Here is a 26799-nt window from a genome sequence, read left to right as displayed (position 1 = left end):
GGGGAATGGTTCCCCATAGAGAAACACTGGGGAATACTTGCCCATAGGGAAACATGGGGAATGGTTCCCCATAGAGAAACACTGGGGAATACTTGCCCATAGGGAAACATGGGGGAATACTTGTCCATAGGAAAACCACTATTCTAATCCCATAAATTTATACGGGGTGAATTATCATTTAAGACCATGACAACAACAAAAGAACCCATTCCTAAGTGGTACCAAATATTTTTGGAAATGAGCAGCAGAAAAGAAAAGCGGCATCTCTGCACTAATTGTGAAATGATAGCCATTTTTACTACAAGGTAGGTTCTCTCAAACAGCTGAGACAGAGGCTTTTCATAGGCAGATGGAGAGTGCTGTTCTACTTTATCAATGTCCTATTTTAAAAATAATGAAATCACAATGATAATCCCATGTAAATCTACTCAGATCAATGCAGACAGAGGGATGAACTGAGATAGTCCTGTTGTTTTTCAACCCAGCATCCTGGTGGGTAGAAGAACAATAAATACCTTTAATTTAAAACATTATAAGTAATGTCTTAAGACAAGTATTCCCCAGTGTTCCCCCCCCATGGGGAACTATTCCCCCATGTTTCCCTTGGCTTACGCGGGGGATCCTTTCTGGACCCCCCACCGCATAAGCCAAATTCTGCGCATGCTCAAGCCCCATTCACATGAATGGGGCTCGTGCCTGTGGCGGCGCGGCAGCACACGTGCCACGGGTGCATACCCCATTCATGCGAATGGGACGCGCCGCCTCGTGCCCCGCGCACTCCCACACGGCTTTGCACATAAGCTCAAAACTGCGTACAGTATAACGCAGGTGCACTGTAGTCCGCTGGGGAATATGGCATGTAAGAGTCTTTAGGGCTTTAGTCTACAAAAGCATTATGCCACAGTAACTTCGTAAGTCAGGTAAGATGGCACAAGGTTCTTAGGATGCAACAATAAAAGCCAGGTCAGAAAGAAGAGACCTCTTCTTACCTGTCCCCTGGCAAACGCCCGCTGAGCAAAGGCCAACTTGTGCTTGGATTTATTATCTAAGAGGTAGCGAGGTGCAAACGTTACCATACAAGTGTCAATGTAGCGCCCTCGGCCTTTCTTGACATCAATCCCTGAAATGAATCAAACCAGTTAGAACAGAGACATCAGAGATTCTCAAAACTTAGGCCCGGAATAGATGGGCCAAGTGTGCCATGCTGGCGCCGATTCTAGGGTTAGGGACTGCGCACCAACTGCACCATCCCTAACCCTAGTGCGGCAGCGGAATAATGGCAGTGTCCCGTCCATACAGGCGCTGCTATTTGGAGGTAAGTGACGCGCAGCATCCGCACATCGCCGCGTGCTGCTTTCATCGTGAGTGCATCAGTGGCGCACTCGTGATGTCACTCCGGTGCCGCAAAAAGAACCTGGATTCTTTTTACTCCGGCGTGTGGTTTGTGGGCTGTGCCGTCTCTCTGGAGTAAAAACAGGCGAATGCAGACCGTCGTTTCGCGGTGGTCTGTACTCCCCCATTGGCATCTTCCTCATTTTAACACTAGGTCTAAGCAAAGGTGCTTAGAATCTGAGACTACAAACCAGGATTATCAAACTCGATCCAGATTCCAGGTTGTACTCCGATATTAAACCACGATTAACAATCAAGATTAAACAATGCCATCTGGGATAATTTGATGAAAGCCAAATTATCTTTGTAGCTTTAAGTGGACGAAAGAGAGAAATGACCATCCACATTGACTTTGCTATTTAGTTCTGATAGTACCAAACCCAGGGCCATTAAACTTTGCAAGGAGAAGCAAAGGACAATCTAAGAAATCAGTTTTTTAAAAAATATACTCTTTATTAATTTATTAAAACAAAAATAATACTTTCATAATCTGTTTATTTCGTAATATTCCTTATTTACATCAAATAAATCAAATTTCCAAGCAAAGTATAAAACTAACGTTTTCTTAATCCTTAAATACCCCTATCGTACTTATTTGCCATTGTTTCCTCATATCTGTCTAACACTGTTTTCATATATATGTGTGTGTGTGTGTGTGTGTGTGTATATATATATATAATAAAACATATATATCCATACACACACACATATACTTCCATATACCTATATATACTTTTGTTCTCATATGATAGTCTTTCCTTATCCTTTTCCTTTCACCCTTCACTTATGATTATTCCACTTTGATATGATTATCATATTTCATTCATTTTTCAATAATCTATAACAGCGTTTCTTTTATGTCCCAAACCCTATTCTTAAGATATCAATTTTAGTAAGAAAGAGAACTGGTAGACTGCTAAAGTCCTAGTATAAGAGAAAGAGCATGGCATTCATAGACATGATATTTGTGTGATCAATATCTCACAGGTTTTTTTTTTAAATGCACATATAAAGCTACATGGATGGTGTGCCCGCTTACGTTCAAACAATCTTTGGATCAGCATTTGAATTCGCTGTTAGCCAAGGGATCGGTGCTGAATAAAAAAGCATAAGAGACTGGGGCAAGTGGAAGGAAACCCAGTCTGTGGGCTGGAGTCAGTTTACAAGAAGTTGATATGGAGGCACATTCCAGTGATGGTTGGGACCAAAGCGAAAAGGCTGGGATGAAAAACATCAGCCCATATTTTCGCTTAAGCTCTCATATCTGGTCACTAAGCCTTCGGAGAGGCACTGGGATCTCCAGAATCGGTGAAAACCTCATAAAAAGCCTGAGAAAACGCCCAAAGGTGACATTATGAGAAAGAGAAGTGGCCATTGGGTCATCATGCGCATACCGATATTGCGCTCCAACAGGAACAGATTCACTCCCAGACCTGATCTACCCTTGGCTTACCTAGTAATAATGATAATAAATATATATATATATTTGTGTCCTGCATCTCCCTTTTTGAGGATTGAGGCTGCTCTCTTAATTCTTCTGACTTTCTTGTTGGGTACTGGTTTATGGCTCTGAATTTAAATAGCTATGCCATTAGATAGCAGCCTTGCTTGAACCTTACTATGGATGAGCGTTCGATGCGGAGTGTTCGCTTTCGCATCCATTTTTAGCTAACCACAGTTACTCATTATGTCCAAAGACAGGGAAACTATGTCGTCGGATTCTAAGACATAGCCATGTTAGTCTGGAAAATCAGTATGCAAAGGGATCTAGCACCTTTCTTTCAGTGAGTCCCAAGATCTCTTTGCAGGGGAACTACAATTAGCCATAACTCTCAAGTCGAAGGTTTTTATGGCCGGTATCCATAGTTTTTTGTGGGTTTTTCAGGCTGTGCGGCCAAACTCTTCTAGAACATGGCTACATAGGCAAAAAACCCCACAAGCCGTAACTCCACTTTGAGGAAACAAACAAACCACCTTCAAACCATGGTTTACAATCCTAGCTTGTTCACCCAAGCCATGGTTTCAGGTTCGACCTAATAACAAACTACTGGAATGGAAATGAAATCTTTTTATGGCTGTGTTGGAAGAGGGGGACTGCAGAGTGCGCAAGCCCAAAACGTGACCCTAAACCACCATTCGCATCCCATTCAAACGAGGCCATTTTCTCAAGATTTCATAACTGACATTTAAAACTGTTTTAAGATCATTTAGAGGCTTGTCTTAACCATTTATTTCTGCATCATTATGACTTCAGTTATTAACTATATGATGGACCCTTGCCTAATGCAGGGGATCCGTTCCGGGGACACACACCCCAAGTAAGGTGAATAACACGTATGCTTGAGCCCCATTGAATATAATGGGGCTCGGGCGCGGCAGCACGCATGCAATATATATTCATTGCATTGCAGTGCAGCTTCAACATAAGCTGAAAGCTGCGTATAATGCGCCTGCGTATGACATGGGTGCACTGTATTAGTACGTACCAATGTTGTAAATCAGGCCTGGTCGGTTTCCCTGCTGGATCACTTTCAGGGCTCGGACTCCGCTTCCGCCATCCAATGAGAAACCTTGGCACCAGCCAGGCATAGCGTCCGGGTGGATCCCTCTCCCGACTCTCATTGTGCAACTGCCGCAAAGAGCACAACACAGCCATTTAGCAACCCATGCTACCCCTTTTAGATAAACCCTGACAGAATCAGTACAAACCGGTAAAAAAATACGCAGAGATATACTGTTGAGATTTTTGCAAAAGATGACGCTACGAGATGGCAGGGCAAGGAGCAAAATAACACATAATGTATTAAAAGTTAAAAGCAAAGCAAAAAAAAAACCCTAGTCTAGTCAGTTTCACATTACAGTGCGCCCTTGGTTTACGTGGGGGATCCGTTCTGGACCTCCCTGCATAAGCCAAATACCGCGCATGCTCAAGCCCCATTCAAGTGAATGTGGCTCGTGCATGCGGTGGCATGGTGGCACGGCAGCGCACACATGCCACAGGCGCATGCCCCATTCATCTGAATGGGATGCGCTGCCCTGCGTACCCCATGCGACTTTCAGCATATGCTGAAAGCCGCGTATAGCGCTCCTGCGTATGATGCAGGCGCACTGTACTTCATTGTGTAGGACAAAATCCTGTCTCCCAGGTAGGAATTTAAATTGCAAAGAGAAATGAATAATCAACCGCTCTCCCGGACGTTCAGGAAAGTCTTTCAGAAGCTTCCATATTTTTAGGCTTTGTTTTAATAATCAATAATATGTTTTATTTGTATTCTGCCTCTCTATCAAAGATCATCAAGGCAGCTTACGTATTAAAACACCATGCAAAGTGCCAATGTCCCCTTCTCTCCCTCCCCTAAAACAGAATTAAACAATAAAATGTTAAAATATTAATTATGTTTTGATTAGGTCGCTTCACACCGGTCTTAATCCTTACACAAAAATAGATGACAGATCCTGGACACAACTCATTGTAAAAAGGTATCAGCACTTTTGCAAAGGGCAGCTAAGCCCTAATGCATACTTAGGCCTGTTACAGACAGGCCAAAATAAAGCTACTTCGAGTCACTTCGGAGGTATGGTATTTCAATGATGCATGAGTCCTAAGAGTCCAAAAGCCACACCAAAGCTGCACTCCAGTCCTTAGGACTGGAGCATGGCTTTGGTGTGGCTTTTGGACTCTTAGGACGCATGCATCATTGAAATACCATACCTCCAAAGTGACTCAAAGCAGCTTTATTTTGGCCTGTCTGTAACAGGCCTTAGAACCAAACCAAAGAAACCCCTCGGTTCTGCCACACCAGTTAACCCTGAATAAATACAACCCCACCCCCGAATCTTACAGGTTTGGCTGTTCCTTGTCAGCGTAACAGAAGAGAAGAGGACTCAGGCTCCTGGCAAGTTCATGCTCTTCGAACTGACCAGCCGCATCGATCTTGGCATTATCTTGCCTGAAGATCAGTGGCAGTCCTTTAAAAGTAATGAGATAAACTTAGCTTTCAAGTCCCTTTGAAATCACAGAAGTAGAGAAAACCATTTATTAACCCTGATTCAAAGTAACTTTCACATCCACTGAAGCCTACAGCTTCCAAATTCATTATGGATTTCTGATACTTGAAAGATGAGAGGATAGCTGCTGCCAGATCTTGTATCCATTAATCCATTAAGTAAGGATTTAAGGTCATAATCCTATTACACATCCTTACCTTGACGTCAGGTGCCATGTTACCCATCCTTACCTAGAAGTAAGGCTCACAGAAACAACTGGGTCTTAACATCACGGCAAAAATGTACGACTGCAAATCAATTTACTACAAGATGTGCAAAGCTCGAAGAAAGATCACATCTTCCAAAACTGGATTGTCTTGTAAAATGCATTAACAAATATGTAGATTATACCCGAATTGATTTGTCTCGGCCAAGAAAAAACCCAAACAGATTTGACCTACAAAGGAGGTGGCATGGATTTCACAACAAAAATGGCATGCATCAGTGCTACTAAGCTGAAAACTGCCATTCTCAAAAGGAAGACTGCACAATCTCGTCTTTGGCAATGTACCAAAATTGGGTGTGAACACAGGTGATCCCTTTGTGCAACCTTCTCAAGCTTTTCCAACTTCCGCTGTAGGTGGATATGGTTTTGAACCAACTTAGTCAAGGTATAATTAATCTGCAAACGTTTTAAGTATGGGGAGCAGTGCAGAACAAAAGAAAGCTCTTCTGTATACCTTGCACAGGACAACACTTGGGCTACCTTGGCATAAAGAGAACAGGGTGCAATGCAGCAAACTAATTTACATTACATTTGTACAGTTAAAGCAAATGCGCTGGTTGCGCCCATTCCTGGAGATATCAGATTTGGCTGTGGCGACATATGACTTGCTTACTATAATGCAAAACTGCCTTTCAAAACAGTTTGGAAATTTCAGCAGCAAACTCAAAATGATGCCGACGGGGAAAGACAAAAGCTTCACCAGCTACCAGGCTTTTCTCAGGCTCGATTCAAAGCGTTGCTTATTCTAGGCAAAGCCCCACACAGTTTGGGTCCAGACTATCTGAAAGACCTGTATACGAACCAGGTTGAGTGTAAAGATCCCTGGGAGGAAGGCTTTCTCCCAGTCCCTCCATCGCCACATTTGGAGAGGGCACCTGAGAAGGTCTTCTTGGTGGTTGCTCCCAAGCTACATGATTCTGTCCCATGGGAAATTACTTTGGCTTTTCTCTCTTCTATTTCCACCAGCAGGCAAAGCTTTTTTATTAAGATAAACCTTCAGCAGTTAGCTGGCTGCTTTTAACTTTTATACTACAAGTTGTTTAAGCGGTCTTCAATTTTAAAATGTTGTAATCTGCTTCTGGTCCCAACCAATCCATCATTTGCTATATCTGCAAAGCATGAGCTCTGTAAGGTTCTACCAGGCTGGTCAAGTGTCTTTTGACCATTGACCTGACTTTGCTAAGTACACAGAAGCTTGTCACCAGAAGGAGAACTGACCATAGCAACCATACATGGAACAAATGAGATCTGCATCGCTAGATAGAATAGATATTTCAGTGAAATCACACATCTTCCAAAACCTTTTGTGGAAAGTTTGAGTATACTTACCTGTTTTGTTGATGAGCCAATATGGCGCTGAAATAAATATCTTCAGGGAGCCTTCAGCTCGACACACAATCCTTATGGTAAGATTCAACAGCCGCTTGTTAACATCATACAGCCGCATCCGCACTATATAGTTTTGGGTGCCGGGAGGTATCAAAAGTTCCTTGCAGCGTGAGAAGTTTTCGAGAGAGACTCCTAAAAGTGAGGAACGGCAAAACGTTTGTTCTTTTCATGACTGTTTTCGGAAGGCACCCTTCCCCAAAGTGTGGGAGATTTCTTTGAGTATTGGGAGAACCCCAGGGCACACAATCCACTCACTCTTCCCTGTTCCAAACAATTAATGTCAAGCCTTTGCTCAATGTTAATCATCAAATGCCTTCTCAATATGAATGTAACTGTGGGGCTCTTCACTTATATCCATGCATTCCTCACAAGGAGGAATCAACAATCATTCTTTGCTAGTGGCCTATTTTGGCTACAAATGCTGTCTGCAGACATCACCTGAGTTTGTATCTAAAATAACTGATCCTCTGTGGTGTTTGAGAAAGAGCTCCAAGGAACCACAATGCACTGTGACCCAAACTCTCCATGCCTTGTAAAACCCCGAACAGTCCCAGGGTGCAGTTTAGCCTTACCGAGCTCAATGTTCTGCGAAGTGTCCGCTGTGTGCAGCACTGCCTCTTTGCCAGGTTTTAAGGTCCCATTAATTGGCATCCCTTTAACATAAAACTCAAGTTCACAAGGCAGCAAGTTACAGAGTACCACCGTGGGCAAGAGATAAATGGTGTGCCCCGGCTGTCTGAAAATCTGCTTAGCACTGTCAGAAAATATGCTGGAAGGCATGTAATCGGGATAATTCTCTTTCTTTATAGCGACACAAAACCTACAGAGAAAGACAGAGGCACATAAATAAATGCCAGGGAACCCAACTGAATGGCTGAACATTGCCTTTTGGAGCAATGCGATCATCCCAGGGAAAGGCACATCACAGAAGGCATGAACTCACAGAACTAAAGCGAGAGAGCGTTGAGAGTTGGAAAGGATTGCCAGGTCCGTTCTGTCCAACTCTCTAACATGGAGGAAAACACAACTGCAGCATTCCCAAAAGATGCCCATCCAACCTCCATTTAAAGACTTCCAAAGATGGAGAAGAACACCACCGTTCAAGGCAGTCTTTTCCACTGCTGAAGAATTCATGCAGTAAAAAAGTTCTTCCTAACGTTAACATAGAATCTCTTTTCTTGCCATTTGAATCCACTAGTTTGTGTTCTAGTCTCTGGAGCAGCAGAAAAAAAGCTTGCTCCACATTCTGTCTGCTATCAGATTATTTCGCCAAAGCACAAAGCTAAACTTTATGCGCTAGCCAGAAGGCGACTACACGAGAGAACCATTCACTTTTCTTCTCACCTCACCCATGCTGTTGTTCAAATCAAATTGGCAATGTTTCCTACCAAAATTATAGCAGTGCCTAGTCAGGATAAAGAGTTTATCACGCTAGACAGATCCCACGGGTATTTAACGGTATTTAAACGAGTGTTAAATTAGAGAAAACCCAGAAACGACGTCGGTGTTAACGTGAAATAACGCAAAGTTACACCAAAGAAAAGCGGCACTGTTCTGAAAGTAAAAAGGCGGCACTGTTCTACACTTTAATTTCGGTTTAACTTCGCGTCATTTCACTTTACCAGCAATTCGGTGTGATAAACTTCCCGGATTTGCAGGTTCTGTTTAAATTCAAATTCAATTTCTCGTCACAGAAAAGCTGGATAACAATATTTATTTATGCATTTATTATTAACTTAATGGCACCACAATTTAAAAAGGATGTTGAGAAACTGGAGCCAGGTTTCCAAAGGAAGGCGACAAAATGGTGAAGGGTCTGGAAACCATGAAGCCCTATGACGAAGGACTCAGGGTGCTGGGGATGTTTAGCCTGGAGAAGAGAAGGTTAAATGAAAGCCCTGTTTCAATACTTGAAGGGATGTCATGTTGAGGAGGGAGCAAGATTGTTTTCTGCTGCTCCAGAGAACAGGACACAATGGAGCAATGGATGCAAGCTCCAGGAAAAGAGATTCCAGCTCAAAATTAGGAGGAACTTCCTGAGAGTAAGGGCTGTTCAACGGTGGAACACACTCCTTCCTTGGAGATTGTGGTGGAGTCTCCTTCCTTGGAGGCCTTTAAACAGAGGCTGGATGGCCATCTGTCAATGGGGATGCTTTGATGGAGAGTTCCTGCATGGCAGAATGGGGTTGGACTGGCTGGCCCTGGCGGTCTCTTCCAACTCTATGATTCTATGATTCATTTAAATCCCATTTCCCCGCGGGATCTCACTAGTGTGATAAACCTCTTTGTGATGATGACCCCACCCCATGCGCTACTTTCATTCTCTTGTGCTCAGAAGCCACAGCGACACATCTGAAGGTCTCAAGAACGTGACTGATCGAGCACGTGGCTCTGTCCCTCTATGTCAGCACCTTGTCCTACCTATGTACCAGGAAACAAAAAGGAGAAGGACAGCCTTCCCAAGGCTCAGTCACCTGAAGAACCGGCTGTTTTCAGACTCCATCGCGTGGCACTCCCGCTTGCTGCTGCTGACCTCCGAGGTCTTCTGAACGTTTGTCCAGTGGATCGGAGACTTGCAGAAAAAGACTCCCATCCCTTTCGGTCTGGCCTGCAGCCGCCAAGATGTGAGATGGAGAGGAATAGCAAAGGAATCGCCCGGCATCACCGAAGGGAGCACCACAGGCTCTGTAACCCAAGAGACAAACACTGCATGAGACGAACACTGCTATAAATAAATCATGAGTATATATACATGAGTAAATACCCTAAAAATTCAGATCAAAAAATTGATGCCAAAAAACACGAGTCGACTTATCCATGGGTCAATGGGAGTACTGTACTTTAACTCTTATTTTAACAAAACATCCCCTGGTGAAAAGTAAGAATATAATCTGTACTGGAAACACTGACCTCCTCTATTCTCTCATTCATCCAGCCTTTAGTGAGGGCACAACAGATATGACTTCTGGAATATTGTAATGTCTGGCATTGTTTTCCTTTGCTTTGTCCTTTACATCCTTCATAAGTTTTACCCTCAACTTATCCGTGGGCCATGTCAAAATCCATAATTTTGGTCCCAAAAACTGCCCTCGATGAGGTCGACTTATATATATATGTGGTATATCACAGATCCTCCATCCAAAAGGAATGCAACCTAAATCTTTTCCGTTCTAAAGAGTGGTTGTTGGAAACATTTCTCCAAAGCATCTTGTATGTACTAAAAATGCCAACAGAATGAGAAAAAAGCCTGGTTTGATGGCTTCCCCTGAAAACAGGTTTATGCAAGCCATTCTTCTTGGGGAGGACTCCTTCTTGAAGTGACCCCCCTTTTCAGTTGTGAAGATAAACCTCACAACTACCTTTTGGTAGAATGAAACGCATGACTTTGAATGGTGCATCCAAAAGAATACCGTCCTGCTAGAGACACAACTATTTATCCAAGTCTGTAAGAGTGAAAGACCCTTACTGTCAGGAGCCGAAGGGCTGTCTAGCCTGAGTTCCATTGGGATATCCAGTTTATTTTTCACAATCAAGGCCGAACGCACTGTTATCACCTTCTGCGCACTGCCTTCCATGGTAACCGCAAACACCACTCGGACCGGAGGCAGTGAAGAAAACTGTAAAAAATATATATATTAAATAGACAAAATTATCAGACAGTGTGCCCAAGTTCTGCAACACATCAGTTAGAACCCCACAAGATACAGAAATCTTTTGTATATAGTGCGTCTGCGTCATACGCGGGTGCGCTATACGCGAGTTTGAGCATATGCTCAAACCTGCGGAGAGCCGCGTGGGAGCGTGCAGGACGCAAGGGGCGGCGCATCCCATTCAAATGAATGGGGCACGGGTCCATGGCATGTGCACGCACACCGCTGCACTGCCGCCACCGCGTGCATGAGCCCCATTCAAGTGAATGGGGCGTGAGCATACACATTTTTTGGCTTGCGCAGGGGCATCCAGAATGGATCCCCCACGTAAGTCAAGGGCAGACTATAGTTTTTTGTGGGTGTTTCGGGTTATGTGGCCATGTTGCACGAACTCTTCTAGAATATGACCACACAAACCGAAAAAACCACAAAAAACTATGGATTCCGGCCATGAAAGCCTTCAACTTCACAGATATCTTCTGTCAGTATAATGTATGCCAGCTCACCTTATTCTTGCTTCTGACTGAAGGCCTCATAAACCTATTCTTTAAAAGAAATTAACCATCACTAGTCCATCCTGGCCTTCCAAAACTAGTTAGTAGTAAACCTCTGACCATAAGTCACTGAGATAAAATTGGTTAGCAAATTGTAATTTTGATATTTTTGAATGCCTTGCCCTTAGCTGGAAGACAGTTTGTACTAAGTAATAGATTAAAATCTATATATAACAGTGCAGAAATTCCTTTTTACAAACTCTTTTTTTAAATAAGAGTAAGACAGGGTTTAGTTCCTGCAATTCTCTAGCTTTGTCCGGGTAGCGATGCATCTAATCCAATATTTGCAGATTTTGCCTTGCTCCATCGAATAATTTCTCAGACCATACTGGACATAAAAATGAGAGACAGGAAGGAGAACCGATACTCACATAAACATGTGGATGTATGATGTTTGTTCTGCTAACTGGGCTGCCAATCTAGGAAAGAAACAGAAAAGAGTTGGTTAAAAGATCATTAGCATGTTCCTATTGCATGATACGTCTGTGCAAAATAGCAAACAGAAATGAAAATTAGCACACACTTTGCAAACTGCTCAGCACATCTGTAAGCGGTATAGAAATGTGTTTGCTATTGCTATTACTAAAACGGAGGATCCCATCGGGCGTTTCAGAAAATGAGTAACTGGAAACCTGCAGTCGCCTGTTTTTAGGCATGAAACCCCATAGAGTACTCTATGTAAAGAGTACACTCATCCCTCCGTATTTGCGGCTTTGATATTTGCAGATTTGATTATTCACAGATTTGATTAATATTTTCTCTCTAAGAATCTCTAGGTCCTCCAGGGCAACTCTATGGTCAACTTTAACTAAAAGTTGCACTGGAAGACCTAGAGATTCCTAGGGAGAATACTCTACTAGGCCTTTGTAGCTCCTCTAGCGTAACTCTGTGGTCAGTGTCTGTCAGACATTGGCCACAGAGTTGCACTGGAAGACCTAGAGATTCCTAGAGAGGTGTTCTCTCAGGTAAAAACATGGTGTTTTGTTATTTTTCCATATTCACGGGGGTCTTGTGCCCCTAATCCTAGCGAATATGGAGGGACAAGTGTACTAGCAAATTTTCCCACTCTTCAATGGGGAAAAATGACTTAACAGTTTGAGACACCTTACCATAAAAGAAAAGGCAACTCTCATAACACTTCTTCATTTGTGTGAGTGTGCAATGATTAGTAATTTTTCCACCTCATGTTTTTGTCATTATGCACAAAGCACCTGTGTGTGTGTGTGTGTGTGTAAACCTGATTCACTCAAAATATGGTGGGCTCTTTTGCACAAAAATGTATTTCTGGGAAGCAGAAAGATTAAACTGCCAGTCTCTCCTCCAAGACAAAATAAAAGGCACAAAGTTCAGGGAGATTGAAGTCAAGATTGTTGGAGCAGACTGAAGCCCTGTGTGCTCAGTCCAGCAGAGCTAAAAACCTGGATCACATTGCAAATCGCATTAAAAATACCCCAAACAGTGGTTCCCAACTTGTGGGTCGCGACCCCTTTGGGGGTCGAACAACCCTTTCACAGGGGTCACCTAAGACCATCGGAAAACACCTATTTCCAATGGTCTTAGGAACTGAGACACCACAATTTTATTGTTTGGGGTCACCACAACATGAGGAACTGTATTAAAGGGTTACAGCATTCGGAAAGTTGAGGACCAATGACCTAAAATAAGCAACATGTAGCCAAAACAGTTTGCCTTGGAAGAGATTTAAACTGCCGCCATTAGCGATGCCTGTAAAAGATACTAAAAATGGACACTTACAGTATTGGAAGAGGTGCTCTTGTCAGGGGCTGCGTACCGGAAGAATATCCCAACTTTGTCCACTGACACGGGGCTGACCGGCTCCCAGCCATTTACTCTGACTTGCAGCTGGTGAATCCTTAGATCATGCGTGTGCCTGTCCATTTTAAAAGAAGGTGAATTGACATTAAGGCCAGCAGCAAACCTTGGAACAGAGGGGGGGTGGATCTACGCTATAGAAATAATGTAGTTTGACATCATTTGAACTGCCATGGCTCCATCCTACAGAATTCTGGGATCTGTAGTTTTAAGAGGCACCCACATGCCTTGGCAGAGAAGGCGAAAGCCCTTGCAAACCTACATGGAGCTGCAGTGCTTAAGTAAAGCCATATGTAATGTCTTATTAGGATGAAATGCTGTATCTCAGATCCCGTGTTAACAGGGCAAGGTAACAACGACAGCCACAACTGGATCCAAACACACTTCACCTGTGCCTCAGTTTCCCCTTGGCTTCAAACGCAAAAGGGACTTCTTCACCAGTGAGAACTTCACGCCACTCGCTGACGTTGTGCATGCCTTCCAGGCAGGTCCCATTTTCCTCTGGGAGAACGCCAGGGCTTCCACTATGAGAGAGTGCAGCACTGAAAGTAAGAATCATATCAGATGGTCAGTTCAAAGACAATGCCGTGTTAGTCTGGAAAATCAATATGCAGAGGACCTTTGAGACTGAAAGAAGTCGGTAGCATGAACTTTTGTAAGCTTGAGTCTACTTCCTCAGATGCATGTTCATGTTTTGCATGAACCTTCTTTTGGTATCTCATCCTATATGCACACAAACACGTTTCTCCCCCAATCGTGCACTGGGATGCATATACACACTCAGATAAGATGTAACAAAAAGAACAAATGCATCCTCAGGGGGGGGGAAATCCATTTAGAGATGTGGCCCTTGATGAAGAAAAACGGCCGAGAGTAAAGGCATTTTCCCAATGGCTCTTGTATGCCAGCCAAGTAGTAATGCATGTCCCAGCCAACCAGTTTATGTACCAACATCACCTTACATCTTTATGGGGCATGTTGTTCTAATAGGGTATTGTGGATGAAACCAAGGGGTACAGGAATAGATTGTTACCAGCGTTTATCTGGAAAAGTCACCGCTAGATCTGAATCTACCTATGCGATCATCTGATGTCACTGCTGACTGTGCGCCCATGTGTAGAAGGAACATCAGTTGGCCCCACTCCCAAACCCTCTCTCTGGGCAGCATTAACTGCCAAAAGGAGGAGGAATGTCTAATGATTTTGCTGGATCAAATATTTTCTTGGTTGAAAGATTCCAGGTCATAAAAGGACACCAATGCATGGAATAGGCTACCCAAATATGTCCATATTATGCCATATTTTTGCACACTGTTGAACTTAAAATGAAGTCATTCTTGTGCTCTGGGCTGCTATTAATGCCAAGATCACAGCTTGGTCTGTAGCACGCAACAGGCATTGGGCCAGGAGCAAAAAGGGAAAGAGACACAAACTGAAACCAGTCGGCCACTTCTTTTCAAGAAAAGGCATTTTTCCCAACCGATAAACATAACTTCCTGTGCATTGATTTTTAAACCAGCCCAAGAAAAGACCTAGGATTCTCAGAGGACTTCCCCCCCTCTCCTGCCACAAAATTCCTTACCGGGTTGGGGTTGTTGTTAAGGTGGCAAACCACAAGGTGCAACCTGTGTGATTCCGCAGCGCGAATGGCACAAAGGGCTGCCTGCGTTTGGGGGTCTTCATTTCAGCTGCAAAGGAATGACAGAAGGAATCAGAAACTGATGGACTTGGAGGTTGCTGCATTCAGATCAAACCAAGGGCCATCCATACTTGTGCTTGGCTTTATGTCTTGGCTTACCATGAGGACCTTTGGAAGCCGATGGCATGCAACAGTTTCCCCACCCCAACTGTCTGAAGAGTCCTCATGCGAGGAATCTCAAGACCCTTTTATTAGCATCAAAACACATTTGCTGTACAAGATGTTTCTGGGAAAGAGTAAAGTATCTCAGCTCTGCAATACAGTACCTCTAGCATACATCTGGTGCTCTAGGTTAGTCAGACTGGCTGTACTCCTAGTTCTAAGGTAGACAAGAGGAAGGCCTGGCAGACAGGAAAGACAACATTAGCAAGGAAGGGAGGGAGGGAGAGGCAGATATACAGGTGAGATTGCTGTACACACACAAAAAAGAAGGGAAATTGCAAGCATAGAGGGCACCACACCGTCACCAAAAGAGTCTCTGTTGTTGCAGCAGAGTGCTTTTCTTCTCAACAAAAATATAGTGATATTGGTGAGAAGCAGGTAGAAGGGCAAAGTACAAAAACGACTTCATGGCAGCGGACGAGGCTTTGCTTCGGAGCCCTTACCTCGGAGAAAATGACACCAGAGCAGATGCAAGACCCAAAGTGTTCTTACTAGGAAGAAGTCCGAAAGGAGAAGAGTAAAGGAGGAAGGAGCAAGTGCTTCGAAGATGGTGGCTTTAGCACCCACTTGCCGCCTTTCAAAGCTGAGCAGGCCTAAGAGACACTCGGGCTCAGCAGCAAGGAAAATGGGGGACTGGGGTTTGATATGGAGAGGGAAGCATTTGGAGCATGTGGGAATAACATTGGTAAACGGGAGTTGAGGGCATGCAGGAGTGTGAATGGACACCAGTGTTTATGTTCACTGTGAGACCAAAGTAAGTGACCCAAAAAGGACTCTGTGGTCTAATGTTGGCGCATGCTTTCATGTCGTTTCCAACTTACAGAGACCCTAAGGCAAACCTATCATGGGTTTTTCCTGGCAAGATTTGTTCAGAGGTTTGCCATTCCCTTCCCCTGAGGTTCAGATCATGTGAGGTTTCATGGCCAAGTGGGGAACCAAACTATCCTGCAAGTAAATGACTGTTTCATGTATGCAGAAGCTGCAGACAGAAAGCAGCAAGCACTTTCAGTTTAATGCCAAACTGGCCAAGAGCAGATAATCAGAGAGGTATTAAGCATGGGAGGAACATCACTAGCTGTGGTACCCTAAACATTCAACTTTACAAAGTCTGAGTAAGGCTACAGTGGGGTACATGCAATCCCAACGGACAAAAGTAAAAATGCATGCAAATGGTTCTTGCAGCACCTTTGAGAGTAAGGGAGCAAAAGAAGCTGTAGCAAAATCTTTGGTAGATTTGGTCTATTTCCTCAGGTGCAGGGAGTGAACCATTGCCTGTGAAGGAACTTTATAATCAGACATTTCTACAGCTATTCATAGAGTCTCATTATAAAGGCCCTTCCTGGGCAAATTTCACACCATGCATCTGAGGAAGTAACCGAGTCTATGAATACTAATGATACAACTTCTGTCGCTCAGTTAGGGGCTGTACATACAGCCCCATGCTACCCCTTTCCTAGTCGATTGGGGCTGTGACAATCTCACGCCACGGCCCCGATCCAGCCTTTCCAGGGCACAAAAAGGAGCCGCGTTGTTGCAACTATGTGGTGCTGCGTCATATGGATGCAGTGCCAGAGTAGTGGGGGGGGGAGGAGTTGGGGCATGCGTCATGTGGTTGCAATGCCCCCGACTCCGACTCCTTAATGGATGGTCTCAACAAGGCCTTAATCTCAAAGGTGCCACCACATCCCTTTCCATATTGATCTTTCAGACTAGCATGGCAATGGCTCTGAAAAGGAAGAATGCATGTTGCAGACAAAATCCCCACCTTGTCCAAAGGATGGAGGATCGACGGAAGAGCCCATCCATTCCTCGGATTCGACTTCCTCCACTTCGTTCTCCTGCTTGCAATAATCTGCCATCCATGACTGCTTCGTACGAGTGTACTGCTCTAGAGGAAGCAAACACAAAGGGACCCAGAAATATAGCACAGGCCTGCAGCCCAGAACTGGACTGCATAAGGAAGCTGAATGGCCACCCTCCATATATTTTTAGAAAGGGTAGAACCTGCCTTACCCCAAGTCAGAGCACTAGCTCAGTAACTCTAGTCTGCAATGATGGCACCAGCTCTTCTGAGTGACAGAGCTTCAGCAAACTGATGCTATGCTGTGCCTCTAGAGCAGAGCTTCCCAACCTTTGGTCCTCCAGCCATTTTGGACTTCAGCACCCTGAAGCCTTTGCCAGCATGGCCAATGAGGAGGGAATCTGGGGGATGAAGTCCAAAACATCTGGAGGACCAGAGGTTGGGAACCACTGCTCTAGAGGAACCATCTGCCCTGACGGACTGGCTTTTTACGATTCATTGCGTTTAATGGGACTTGAACATCTACAGATTTTGGTATCCACAGGGAGGCCTGAAACCATACTAAGGGTCCACTGTACTCTGCATCATTTATATTTTTCTGCTTTCTCTGAGAAGAACAGAAAGCACATCCCTTGGGTCATAGCCATCAAGGTTTTCCAGCAAGCCCCTTGGTAAACCAGAAGATATCTTCAATTTAAAACTTTATCAGATATCTATAGCAGATCCTGCATCACTTCCCAAGCCAGGACAGAAAAGCAGACTATGGCCTGTTACAGACTGCCAAAATAAAGCTGCTTCGGGTCTCTTTAGAGGTATGCTGTTTAAATAATGCATGCATCCAAAGAATCCAGAAGCTGCACCAAAGCTGCACTCCAGTGCTTAGGAATGGAGTGGGGCTTTGGAGCAACCTCCAGACTCTTAGGACCCATGCATCATTTAAACAGCATACCACCAAAGAGACCCGAAGCAGCTTTATTTTGGCAGTCTGTAACAGGCCTATGTAAGAGAACTTTACATCTGACCCACCGATCAACACAGACGTTATGTTGATATCCAGCCGATGCTTTGCTTTCACTTCTAGCTTCAACCGCGAAGGATGGAGGCGGCTGGCAGGTTGCTGCTGCCAAGACACAGAACACGGCCAAGGCTCAATAAATGGCTCCCAACCTGAGAGAAAGGAGGAGGAAAGAGAAAAAGGACACAATTATGAGCTCAAGTTAAAATATGGATACTGCGTGATAGTCCCCTATGTTTTGTCTCTCATATGCTCTGCTCAGATGACCGATTTTAATAACTTGAGCTTCAAATCCAAAGTCTGCAAGCGGCCAAATCAAACAGATGCAAACATTAGTCTTCAGATTTTAAAAAATTAAAATTTCTCAAATATACAAATGGCTCACCATTTTCAAACAATGCCATTAAATGGCACCTTCATGTTCAGATGTAAAACCTCTCTCTCTAAGTACTAGGCTATGGGAACATGCAAATCCTTACCTGAAAGCTCACGGTTATAATAATCCCCGGAGAGTGTAAAATGGGCATAGCCTTCTGGACTTGTTCTCAGATGCTGGAGGAAATTTAAACCTGGAATTAAAGTCAACACAACCAAAAGGTTATAAAAATGGATAGCCAGCCTGTTCCCTTTAAGGACGACAAGGTACGAGAACACATCCAAACAAGTAAGTGCTTTCAGAAACGATGTTCAAACAGCTTCTGTCAAAGTATGCATTTTGAAATGCCAGAATTAACTGCTCTTCCAAAGTTTCCCCGGTGCATCCGAAGTGGTCAAAAGTAAAGATGTAATGCCAAAAAATTAACAGATTATTGAACTCAGAATAATTTAAGACCTTCACTCCATTTGACAGTTCCCCTGGCTCCAACAGATTGAAACGTAAGCTGAAAATATTGTACCAAGTGATGTCCAAAAGCTCTATAATGCATGGGACGAAAGGCAACTAAGCCATCGGGAGACTTACGCGAAAATGTTAACTCGGCCAAAGGAACATCGCAGTCCATGCAGTCATCAATAAAGCAAATGCAGATGCTTTCCGCTTTAATGTCTACTCCAGAGATCCAGTGCAGAGCCAAGGAGTTTTGGCTCTCTCGGTTATTAGAGTCAGACGGTAAGCGTTTCAAAGGTTCGGCGTTCTTGAACAGCCAACTCGCCGCTTTCTTCAGCTGACCTAAGCATACAAAAACAACAGATTAGAAAGAAACACAACGTGTTTGTTTGGGTTTCTGTGGCTTCTGATCAGCGACGTCATTTCTGGTCCTTTCAAACCCGCTGGGGGCAAAAACAGAGACGCTCCAAGCCTAAGGTCTCATCTGCACTGCAGAAATAACGCAGTTCGGTACCACTTTGACTATCAAGGGTCAGTGCTGTGGAATCCTGGAATTTGTTGTTTGTTGTGTCGGACGGAAAAGGTGAACTATCTCACAAAGGGACAGGTCGCCTACCTGTAACTGTATTTCTTCGAGCGGTCATCTGCGAACACACACAAATGGGTTATAGCTGCACAGACACACGAAACGTCAGGAATCCACTCTTCTAGGACATGGCCACATAGCCCCAAAACCCCACAAAAAAAAAACCTATGCAGATATAACCCATTTGTGTGATTTGCAGGGACCATGAAGAACTACAAATCCCAGAATGTCCATAGGATGGAGCTACAACAGTTAGTGGTGCAATATTTCTGTGGCATAGATGCATTCCCTGCCTAGGTGAAAAGCTAGCTAGCTAGCTAGCTAGCTAGATAGATAGATAGATAGATAGATAGGGATGGATGGATGGATGGATGGATGGATGGATGGATGGTGGGAAAGTATCTAGGAAAGTGTACTGAGAGCCTTCATCTTATACACTCAAGTGGAAGCAAAGGAGGGCATGCTTTTTAGGGCATTCAAAAGCCTCTATCCCAGGCACAGCAGCTGTTTCATTGGCCGCTCATCCCCATCTCCTCTTTTATTATCTTATGCATGTTTTAATTATTATTTTTACATTAAGGAGAGAGAGCTCATGCCTCCCTGTGCAACTGCTTGAAGCAGGGAGAATAAGACTTCCCACTCCTTTGGGAACATGATCCATGCAGAGAGCAACAAAGTACAAGGTCCCAGCTCTGCCTCCGAATTGTCTTTGTTCCAGGCAACAAGCATCTTAAAAGCAGAATTGCTTATGACCTATGTGTGAGTAAAACAAGGCAAAATGATCTTGAACTTGAGGAGCGAGAGCAGGACAAAAGTGCAGACAAAACGTATTATTGGCAGACAAATTATCGGTCACTGTTTGTTGCAAATTATTTGGAGGGCTATTTTACCATACTCATAATGATGACAAGGGCACTGTACCTTGGCAATCCAGAAGAGCTTTGCGGCAGTCATCCAAGCTAAACCCCAGATCCTGCAGCCGGGCAAGCTGTAATTCTAAAATTAGATATGTATCAGTATTAAAAGGTTGTCAATTATATTCAGTTTCGTCCAGATTGTGCATTGCTTTAAAGCAATGCCTTCTAATGTTACAATATATAAGAAACAAACCAATGTATGTGTATGTATAAGAGATATAAGAAACAAATCAATGAATTTGTGAAGTCGAAGGCTTTTATGGCCGGCACCCATAGCTTTTTGTGGGTTTTTTGGGCTATGTGGCCATGTTCTAGAAGAGTTTATTCCTGACGTTTCGTTAGCATCTGTGGCTGGCATCTTCAGAGAAATCAATGCATCATCATCATCATCATATTTAACATCATTGAAACACCATTTTAAAGATTTAACGCAGCCACCAATATACACAAACTGGTTGAAATCTTATTTCTGCCAAACAGAAAGGCCCCTGGAAAAGAAGCAGAGTTTAAAAAGTACATCCGTACCAAGGACAGGATCCAAAGTGTGTTTAGCGGTTTCAGTCGTTTCTGGCGCCAGTCCTGGTATCTCATTTACCCAAGATAAACCAGAAGAAGAAGCAGACGCCGAAGCCCCGGTGTCCGAGGCGGAAGAGCAAGGCCCGGCGCTGCTGGTCTGGCCGGGAATGGACTTGGCGATAGCCAGAAACAGCTGGACATCGTTGTAAGACAGCCTGATATCCAGCGCTTGCAACTGAATCTGAATAGGAAAACAAGAGGAAACAATGTGTTCAATAAAAATAGCTTTAACAACTCAGAAAATGGGGGTCTCCACTTGGTTGGGGAACAGGTACTGGATGGTCATACGCTTGGGATGCTTTAGTAGTTCCTCGCCTCCAATTTAAGAGCTCTTGAGGGATCTGTTATCTAGAGTTAATGCAAACATACTGTATATACAGTCCTCCCTTCTCTTACGCTGGGAGATCTGTTCCGCATAAGAGAAAAAATGGGGATACTCAAGCCCCATTAAAATGAATGGGGCTTGTGCCCGTGGTGGTGCAGTGGTGGCGCATGGGGCACACACCACAGGAGCGCACCCCATTAATGCGAATGGGACGTGCCGCCCCTTGCGCCCCACATGCTCAAAGCCACATATAACGTGGGCGCACTGTACTCATGTATAAGTCTAGAAAGTTTAGCCAAAAAGTTGACCTAAAAAAATCTGAGTCGATATTGATCCCAGGGTCAGTATCGGTACTCTAAGGACTGCACTTGAACACCTATTTTAAAACAGGGTGAAAGGCAAAAACCTAACCTGTCCTGGAATCACTGGTCCTGTTTTTTCATCCATCCAGCCTTTATTTTGAGCCTGCTAGAAGTTTGTAACTGCTTTGGCATTGTTTTCCTTTGCATCATCCTTTATAGCCTTGGTTATATGCCCCTAGATTTTACCCTCGATTTATCCACGGGTCATATCCAAATCAATAATTGTGACCCCAAAACTTGCCCTCGACTTATACATACACTTATAGTCAAGTATACGCGGTACATTTGGAAACACTTACCTCTAGGATAGGTGGGAAGTCTTCACTGTTAAAGGCGTCCAATAATCCCGACCCACTTGGATAGGAAGAACTCCCCACCAGCTCCACTTGGATGAGCGCAGGATCGATGATGGAAAGCGCCGTTTCCTGTTCGTTTCCCAACCGGCACGAAAAAACCTGCGGTTTTTGAACAAAATCCAAGCACAGCTTTGGTTTTTGGAGGTTAGGGTTCAAATCCCTCCTCAGCCATGGAAACCCACTGAGGGATCTTGGGTAAACCACACTCTCTGGCCAAGAATATTATTATTAACATCATCATTATTATTACTACTACTTATATAGCGCTGTAGATTTACACAGCACTGTACATACAATCATTAAAATAGATAAAAATAAATCTGCCTATGGCATACATTCTAGAAAGTAATAAAACATATTAATACAAAGGAGGCAACAAATTAAAAATCCCACAACAGTTTTGTCTTAGCGTCACCAGAAGTTGAAAACAACTTGAAGGCACACAACAACAATTAGTATTGCAATGAATTTTAATGCTTTTAACGTCCAACACTTGAATCTTATAAACTATTTAACTGTTTCTAAATCACATGTATAATTATACTGATGCTTTTGTATAGTTTTTAAACTGCGTTGTTTTAAAATATGTTGTTAGCTGCCGTGAATCACATTATTGGGACAAAGATGGGATCAGGATGGCGGTGACGATGACCACTTTCTTTCAGTGAGTCTCAAAAGGTGCTACAGAATGTACTGCCTCTACCGACTAACATGGCTATATCACTGAATTCTAAATGGTTGTCCTTCAGGGTTTGTGTCCAGCTCAAAAACTATTCCCCATGCTGCTAAAGCTCAGTGCTTAAATTTGCATGCTTCAGGAGAGGACCCTTCCTTCCCACATTTGGCCTAACACTCAGATGCGCTTTTGCACAAGTACAAAGAAAAGACGTAAAGCAACTGTGCATTCTTACCTCAATGCCAGACAAGCTTCCTGAGAAAGGGTGATCCACCAACTTGGGTTTGTAGGTGAGAACCGTGGTCCCCTTCAGAATAATGGCATTGGTATCCATACAGGACATGTCTTCAACCACCACAAATTCAGTATCTGAGGAAACACAAAACAGAATTTTGACCAGGTTTCAGGAAAAACCAATGACTGCTTCAGAGCTTAGCACAGAAATGAGAGATTCAGACTAGGGTTAACCATAACAGTTTTGTAGCAGAGAAATAACTTTTCAATTATGATGTTGACGTAAGTGTTAGAAACGTAGTTAATTCTCAGCATGAATCAAGGGATGATAGTTGAACCATCATGGGCTTTTATCTTCCCAATACAATGCACAGAGGGAGTGTTTGCAAAACTCCCTTCCTAGCAGCCCATGTCTCCAAGAGGAACTGATCCCACTGACAGCGTCAAAGTCTGCAATGAGGCAGTGAGACAGGAGCCAAAAAGGAACATAGTGGAGACATGGGGTGACAAGTTCTGTTTTAACAATGCTTGTAAAGGGTTGTTCGGAGACAAGGGCGAAGAAAAGATTGTGCCTAAAGCCAAGAGGAGCAGATAAACATATGAAGAGTGGAAGGATTTTGGAATATTGTATGGTACTAGCTTGGTACCAGAAAGGAGATATGCTAAACTTGGCACGGCTGTCTACTTCTGGGTGGGATTTTAACTCATGTTACAATATGTGTAGCATGCCAGGAAACCACTGTCTCTGTTCAACCTGCTGTCAAGGGACTGAAGTTTGTAGATATATCATAAATCAGCTATTTCTATTTTATCTTTCTTGTTGTTGTTCCACGGAACGCCGTTCTGAGATTCAAGATGGAATGTCCAAGAAGGCCAAAACGTTCTGCAACTGGGTTTTGCGTATTCCCATTCTTAATATCCTATTTGTATCCATTCGTTTGGTGGCATAGCGCATGGCTTGTCCGAGGTTTTATCAACAATGCCCCTCAGCACTCTACACTGGACAAACAGGCCACTCTTTATGCTCCAGGATAAATGGACAAACATCAGACATTAGGACAGGATATGCCGAAACTGATGTCATTCAGTCTCAAAGGTACTACATGATCTCTTAGCAGTGTGTTCTATGTTCATTATGACAGAACCATTTGGGTGCACACTGCTCTCTCTCTCATTATCGCCGATTTCAAAAACTGCATCAGACCAAGGCGGATGCAGCCATTGTTTAGGCTTCCAAGGAAAAGGGGCAGGTGAAGCAACCAAAGCAATGGAAACACAATAAATGTGAATACAGCAGGCCCTTGTTATCCACTGGAGTTTGGTTCCAGGACCCCCCGTGGATAACAAAATTTGTGGATGCTGAAGTCCCATTAAATACAACGGGACAGCAAAATGGTGTCCCTTATATAAAATGGCCATATCAAGGTTTGCTATTTGGAATTTATACTTTTTTGTGAATATTTTCAAGCCGTGGATGCTTGGATCTGTGGATAAGGAGGGCCGACTGTAGTGTTGCTAAGGAAAACCTTAAACGCTGACCTACCTCCCCCTCCGCATCTGCTGCACAAACCCAGACTTACCCGTCACATTTATCTTGACTTCCAATTGCTTTTCGGCAGAGATCTGAAGGGAAGAGCGCTTGGTAACTATGCCGCACTTAACTGCCTTGGGGACAACGGCTGCCTCGCTGCTGTAACTGCGCTGCCGGGAAGGAGTGAGGTTGGGCTGCTTTTTGGTGTCACTAGGCGTCTGGAGAAAGTCATGCACAAGCACCAGCCAGTCGAAGATGAGAAACACCCGGAGGTTGTTCAGGACCACCGTAAAGAAAGAGGAATCCTTGGTGGATCTAGTGGAGGGAAGAACATATTTCATCACACCAGATTTCTTGGTTCTAAGATCTAACATTATGAAATTACTTTGAGATTTGGTGGTTTCACCAGACAAGCGAGAATGGAAGTGGATCTAATCATCATTGCACACTCACTTCTAATCCTAATCCATACTCCTCTAAGGTACTGATGCTCTGTGTTTTTTGTTTCAGAAGTATCTGCTTGTAGCAGGTTTGTAGTAAGATACAGTGCGCCCTTTTTTACACGGGGGATCCGTTCCGGACCCCCTGTATAAAAAAACACGTATGCTCGAGCCCCACTGAAAGTATGTGTATGCGGCGGCGGCAGTGCATGCACACCCCATTCATCTAAATGGGACATGCACCCCACGCACTCCTGCGTGGCTCCCTCGCAGCTTTCAGCATATGCTGAAAGCCACGTATAGTGCATCTGCGTATAACATAGGCGCACTGTACTAGGTGTGCACCTATTTGGTAAGCCTTTTGCATCCAGAGGCAAGGTATGAAACCACAGGGTGCAGCCACACTGCAGCATTAAAGCAGCTTGACACCGCTGTAACTGCCATGACATCCTATAAAATCCTGGGATTTGTAGTTTGTTTGTTTATTTATTTATTGATGAGGTATTCAGCCTGGTCTGTCAAAGAGCTCTGATGCCTAACCAAACTACAAATCCCAGGATTCTGCAGAGTACGTCACATCTGTTAAAATGGTGTCAAACTGTTTTAAACCTGCAGTGTGACTACACCCACAAACAGCCTGACCAAATGGACTTGGCAAAAAGACTTTCCAAGCCCTCCATAGCCATTAGCTAATGGCTTTTAGGTTTTTAGCACCAGTCCCAAAGTGACCTCAGTGGCACAATTTGTCCCAACAAATCAAAGCCCTATCCTTAGAATCCAGAATGAAATGTGCACATTATAAATGTGCAAGCGATGTACCAGATGAAAAAGTACTGTATTCCTTACAGCCCTAGTTCACAGCCTTTGGTCCTCCTTTGGACTTCAACCCCTATCATTCCTGAATGTTGGCCAAGTTGGCCGGGGCTTTTGGAAGCTGAAGTCCAAACCAAATAGAGGACCAAAGGTTGGAAAACACTGCCATAAATAAAAACAGGAGTGAGGAAATTGGCTTTCCTGGAAATCCAAACCTGGCCGCCTGGGAATTCAACAGTCACAATCCCTTCCCTGTGACATCATTTTTCGGTGGTTCAAAACCTTTGCATGCATTTTTCCTTGTTCTAAATGGTCCGCCCATCTCCAGAATGCACCCTCCTCCAAAAAGAAAGCCGTTCTCGAAAAAGGAATCCAGATGCTGAAGGTGCATCAAGGACTGGTCTGGGAGCATTCAAACCAATACTGGCTTCCCGATCCATTCAGAGTCAGGTCTCAGTAATTCTTGGGGGGGGGGGGGTTTGCAGGCTCTCCTACCTGTAATGCAGCTCAATTTGTATTGCTCCTGGGGAGGTGCTGTTCTTCGATGGCTGGAAGATACAATTGAAGACATTGGGCATCCCAGACGTAGCTCTCTGCCCAGCATAGCGGGTATCGAACACCATCATGGAATGGGACACCAAGTTGATCGACTTGGTTTGATTTGAAAAACTTTCAAAGAGCAGCTTGGACTTCTTGAAGTCAAACCTAGAGACATTTGAAGCAAGAAAGAAAATATATGAAAGGTCGCAGACCATGGACCATCTGGTGCAAGTCCTTGTGATGCAGGAATACACAACTAAAGCACTCCTGAGAGACGCATATCCAATCTCTGGCTTGATATCCAGACATTTGATCAACTTGGTCACACCTTCCAGAACGTCAACAACTTCCTTGGACTGTGATGCCCAGAACTAAACACAGGTGAGATCTGACCCAAGCACCATAGAATGGCACTAAAACTTCTCGGGATCTGGACATTACAATCCTGTTGGCGCAGCCTAGAATCAGATTGGGGGGGTTTGTCCGCTGCATCACACTGCCAGCTCCTATTTAGCTTGTGGTCTACTAAGACCCCTAGATCCTTTTGGCATGTACAGCCGGCCCTTGGTATCTGCTGGGTTTTATTATTGTTGTTGCTGTTGTTCTGAACAGGAGCCTATTTGTGTTGAACAACTGATAGTGAAATGATGCCACGGTGCACAAAAGTGTTACATTTACCACTCCCTCCTTCGTCCTCTTTGTTTCGAGCCAAGAACCATTTACAGCCTTTTTCTTTCTCTTCTCAACTAACTTAATCTTTTGTACGGACAAAACAGAAAGTTGAGAAAGCAGCTGGGAGGAACAACCGAAACATAGGACAGGAAAGAAAGAGAAAGTCTAAAGGAGACAG

At 43.9% G+C, this 26799-nt stretch overlaps 1 protein-coding gene across 6 annotated transcripts in view; it reads right to left on the bottom strand.

Moving 5' to 3' along the window:
* VPS13D (vacuolar protein sorting 13 homolog D) overlaps positions 1 to 26799 on the bottom strand; it is a 107449-nt gene that overhangs the window by 50134 nt on the left and 30516 nt on the right. For 5 of the 6 annotated variants that reach the window (XR_006104987.1, XM_042478869.1, XM_042478868.1 and 2 more), the window contains exons 30-51: positions 25905 to 26114; positions 24206 to 24471; positions 22627 to 22760; positions 21659 to 21814; positions 20622 to 20853; positions 20101 to 20175; positions 18729 to 18935; positions 18247 to 18336; positions 17779 to 17919; positions 16717 to 16839; positions 15056 to 15130; positions 14673 to 14778; positions 13481 to 13633; positions 13014 to 13149; positions 11630 to 11677; positions 10521 to 10671; positions 9529 to 9739; positions 7627 to 7874; positions 6995 to 7186; positions 5235 to 5361; positions 3879 to 4021; positions 990 to 1120 (exon numbers count right to left, since the gene is read on the bottom strand). Coding sequence is in view for 5 of the 6 variants with exons in the window: in XM_042478869.1 (XP_042334803.1) it covers positions 990 to 1120; positions 3879 to 4021; positions 5235 to 5361; positions 6995 to 7186; positions 7627 to 7874; positions 9529 to 9739; positions 10521 to 10671; positions 11630 to 11677; positions 13014 to 13149; positions 13481 to 13633; positions 14673 to 14778; positions 15056 to 15130; positions 16717 to 16839; positions 17779 to 17919; positions 18247 to 18336; positions 18729 to 18935; positions 20101 to 20175; positions 20622 to 20853; positions 21659 to 21814; positions 22627 to 22760; positions 24206 to 24471; positions 25905 to 26114 (3355 nt within the window). In the remaining variant the exon portion in view is untranslated. The remainder of the gene's footprint in view (positions 1 to 989; positions 1121 to 3878; positions 4022 to 5234; positions 5362 to 6994; positions 7187 to 7626; positions 7875 to 9528; positions 9740 to 10520; positions 10672 to 11629; positions 11678 to 13013; positions 13150 to 13480; positions 13634 to 14672; positions 14779 to 15055; positions 15131 to 16716; positions 16840 to 17778; positions 17920 to 18246; positions 18337 to 18728; positions 18936 to 20100; positions 20176 to 20621; positions 20854 to 21658; positions 21815 to 22626; positions 22761 to 24205; positions 24472 to 25904; positions 26115 to 26799) is intronic. The other variant, XM_042478871.1, reaches the window with a different exon arrangement.

Source organism: Sceloporus undulatus, chromosome 7 (genome assembly GCF_019175285.1).
Source record: "Sceloporus undulatus isolate JIND9_A2432 ecotype Alabama chromosome 7, SceUnd_v1.1, whole genome shotgun sequence".
NCBI classification, from domain to species: domain Eukaryota; kingdom Metazoa; phylum Chordata; class Lepidosauria; order Squamata; family Phrynosomatidae; genus Sceloporus; species Sceloporus undulatus.
This window is presented reverse-complemented; position numbering and strand designations above follow the sequence as displayed.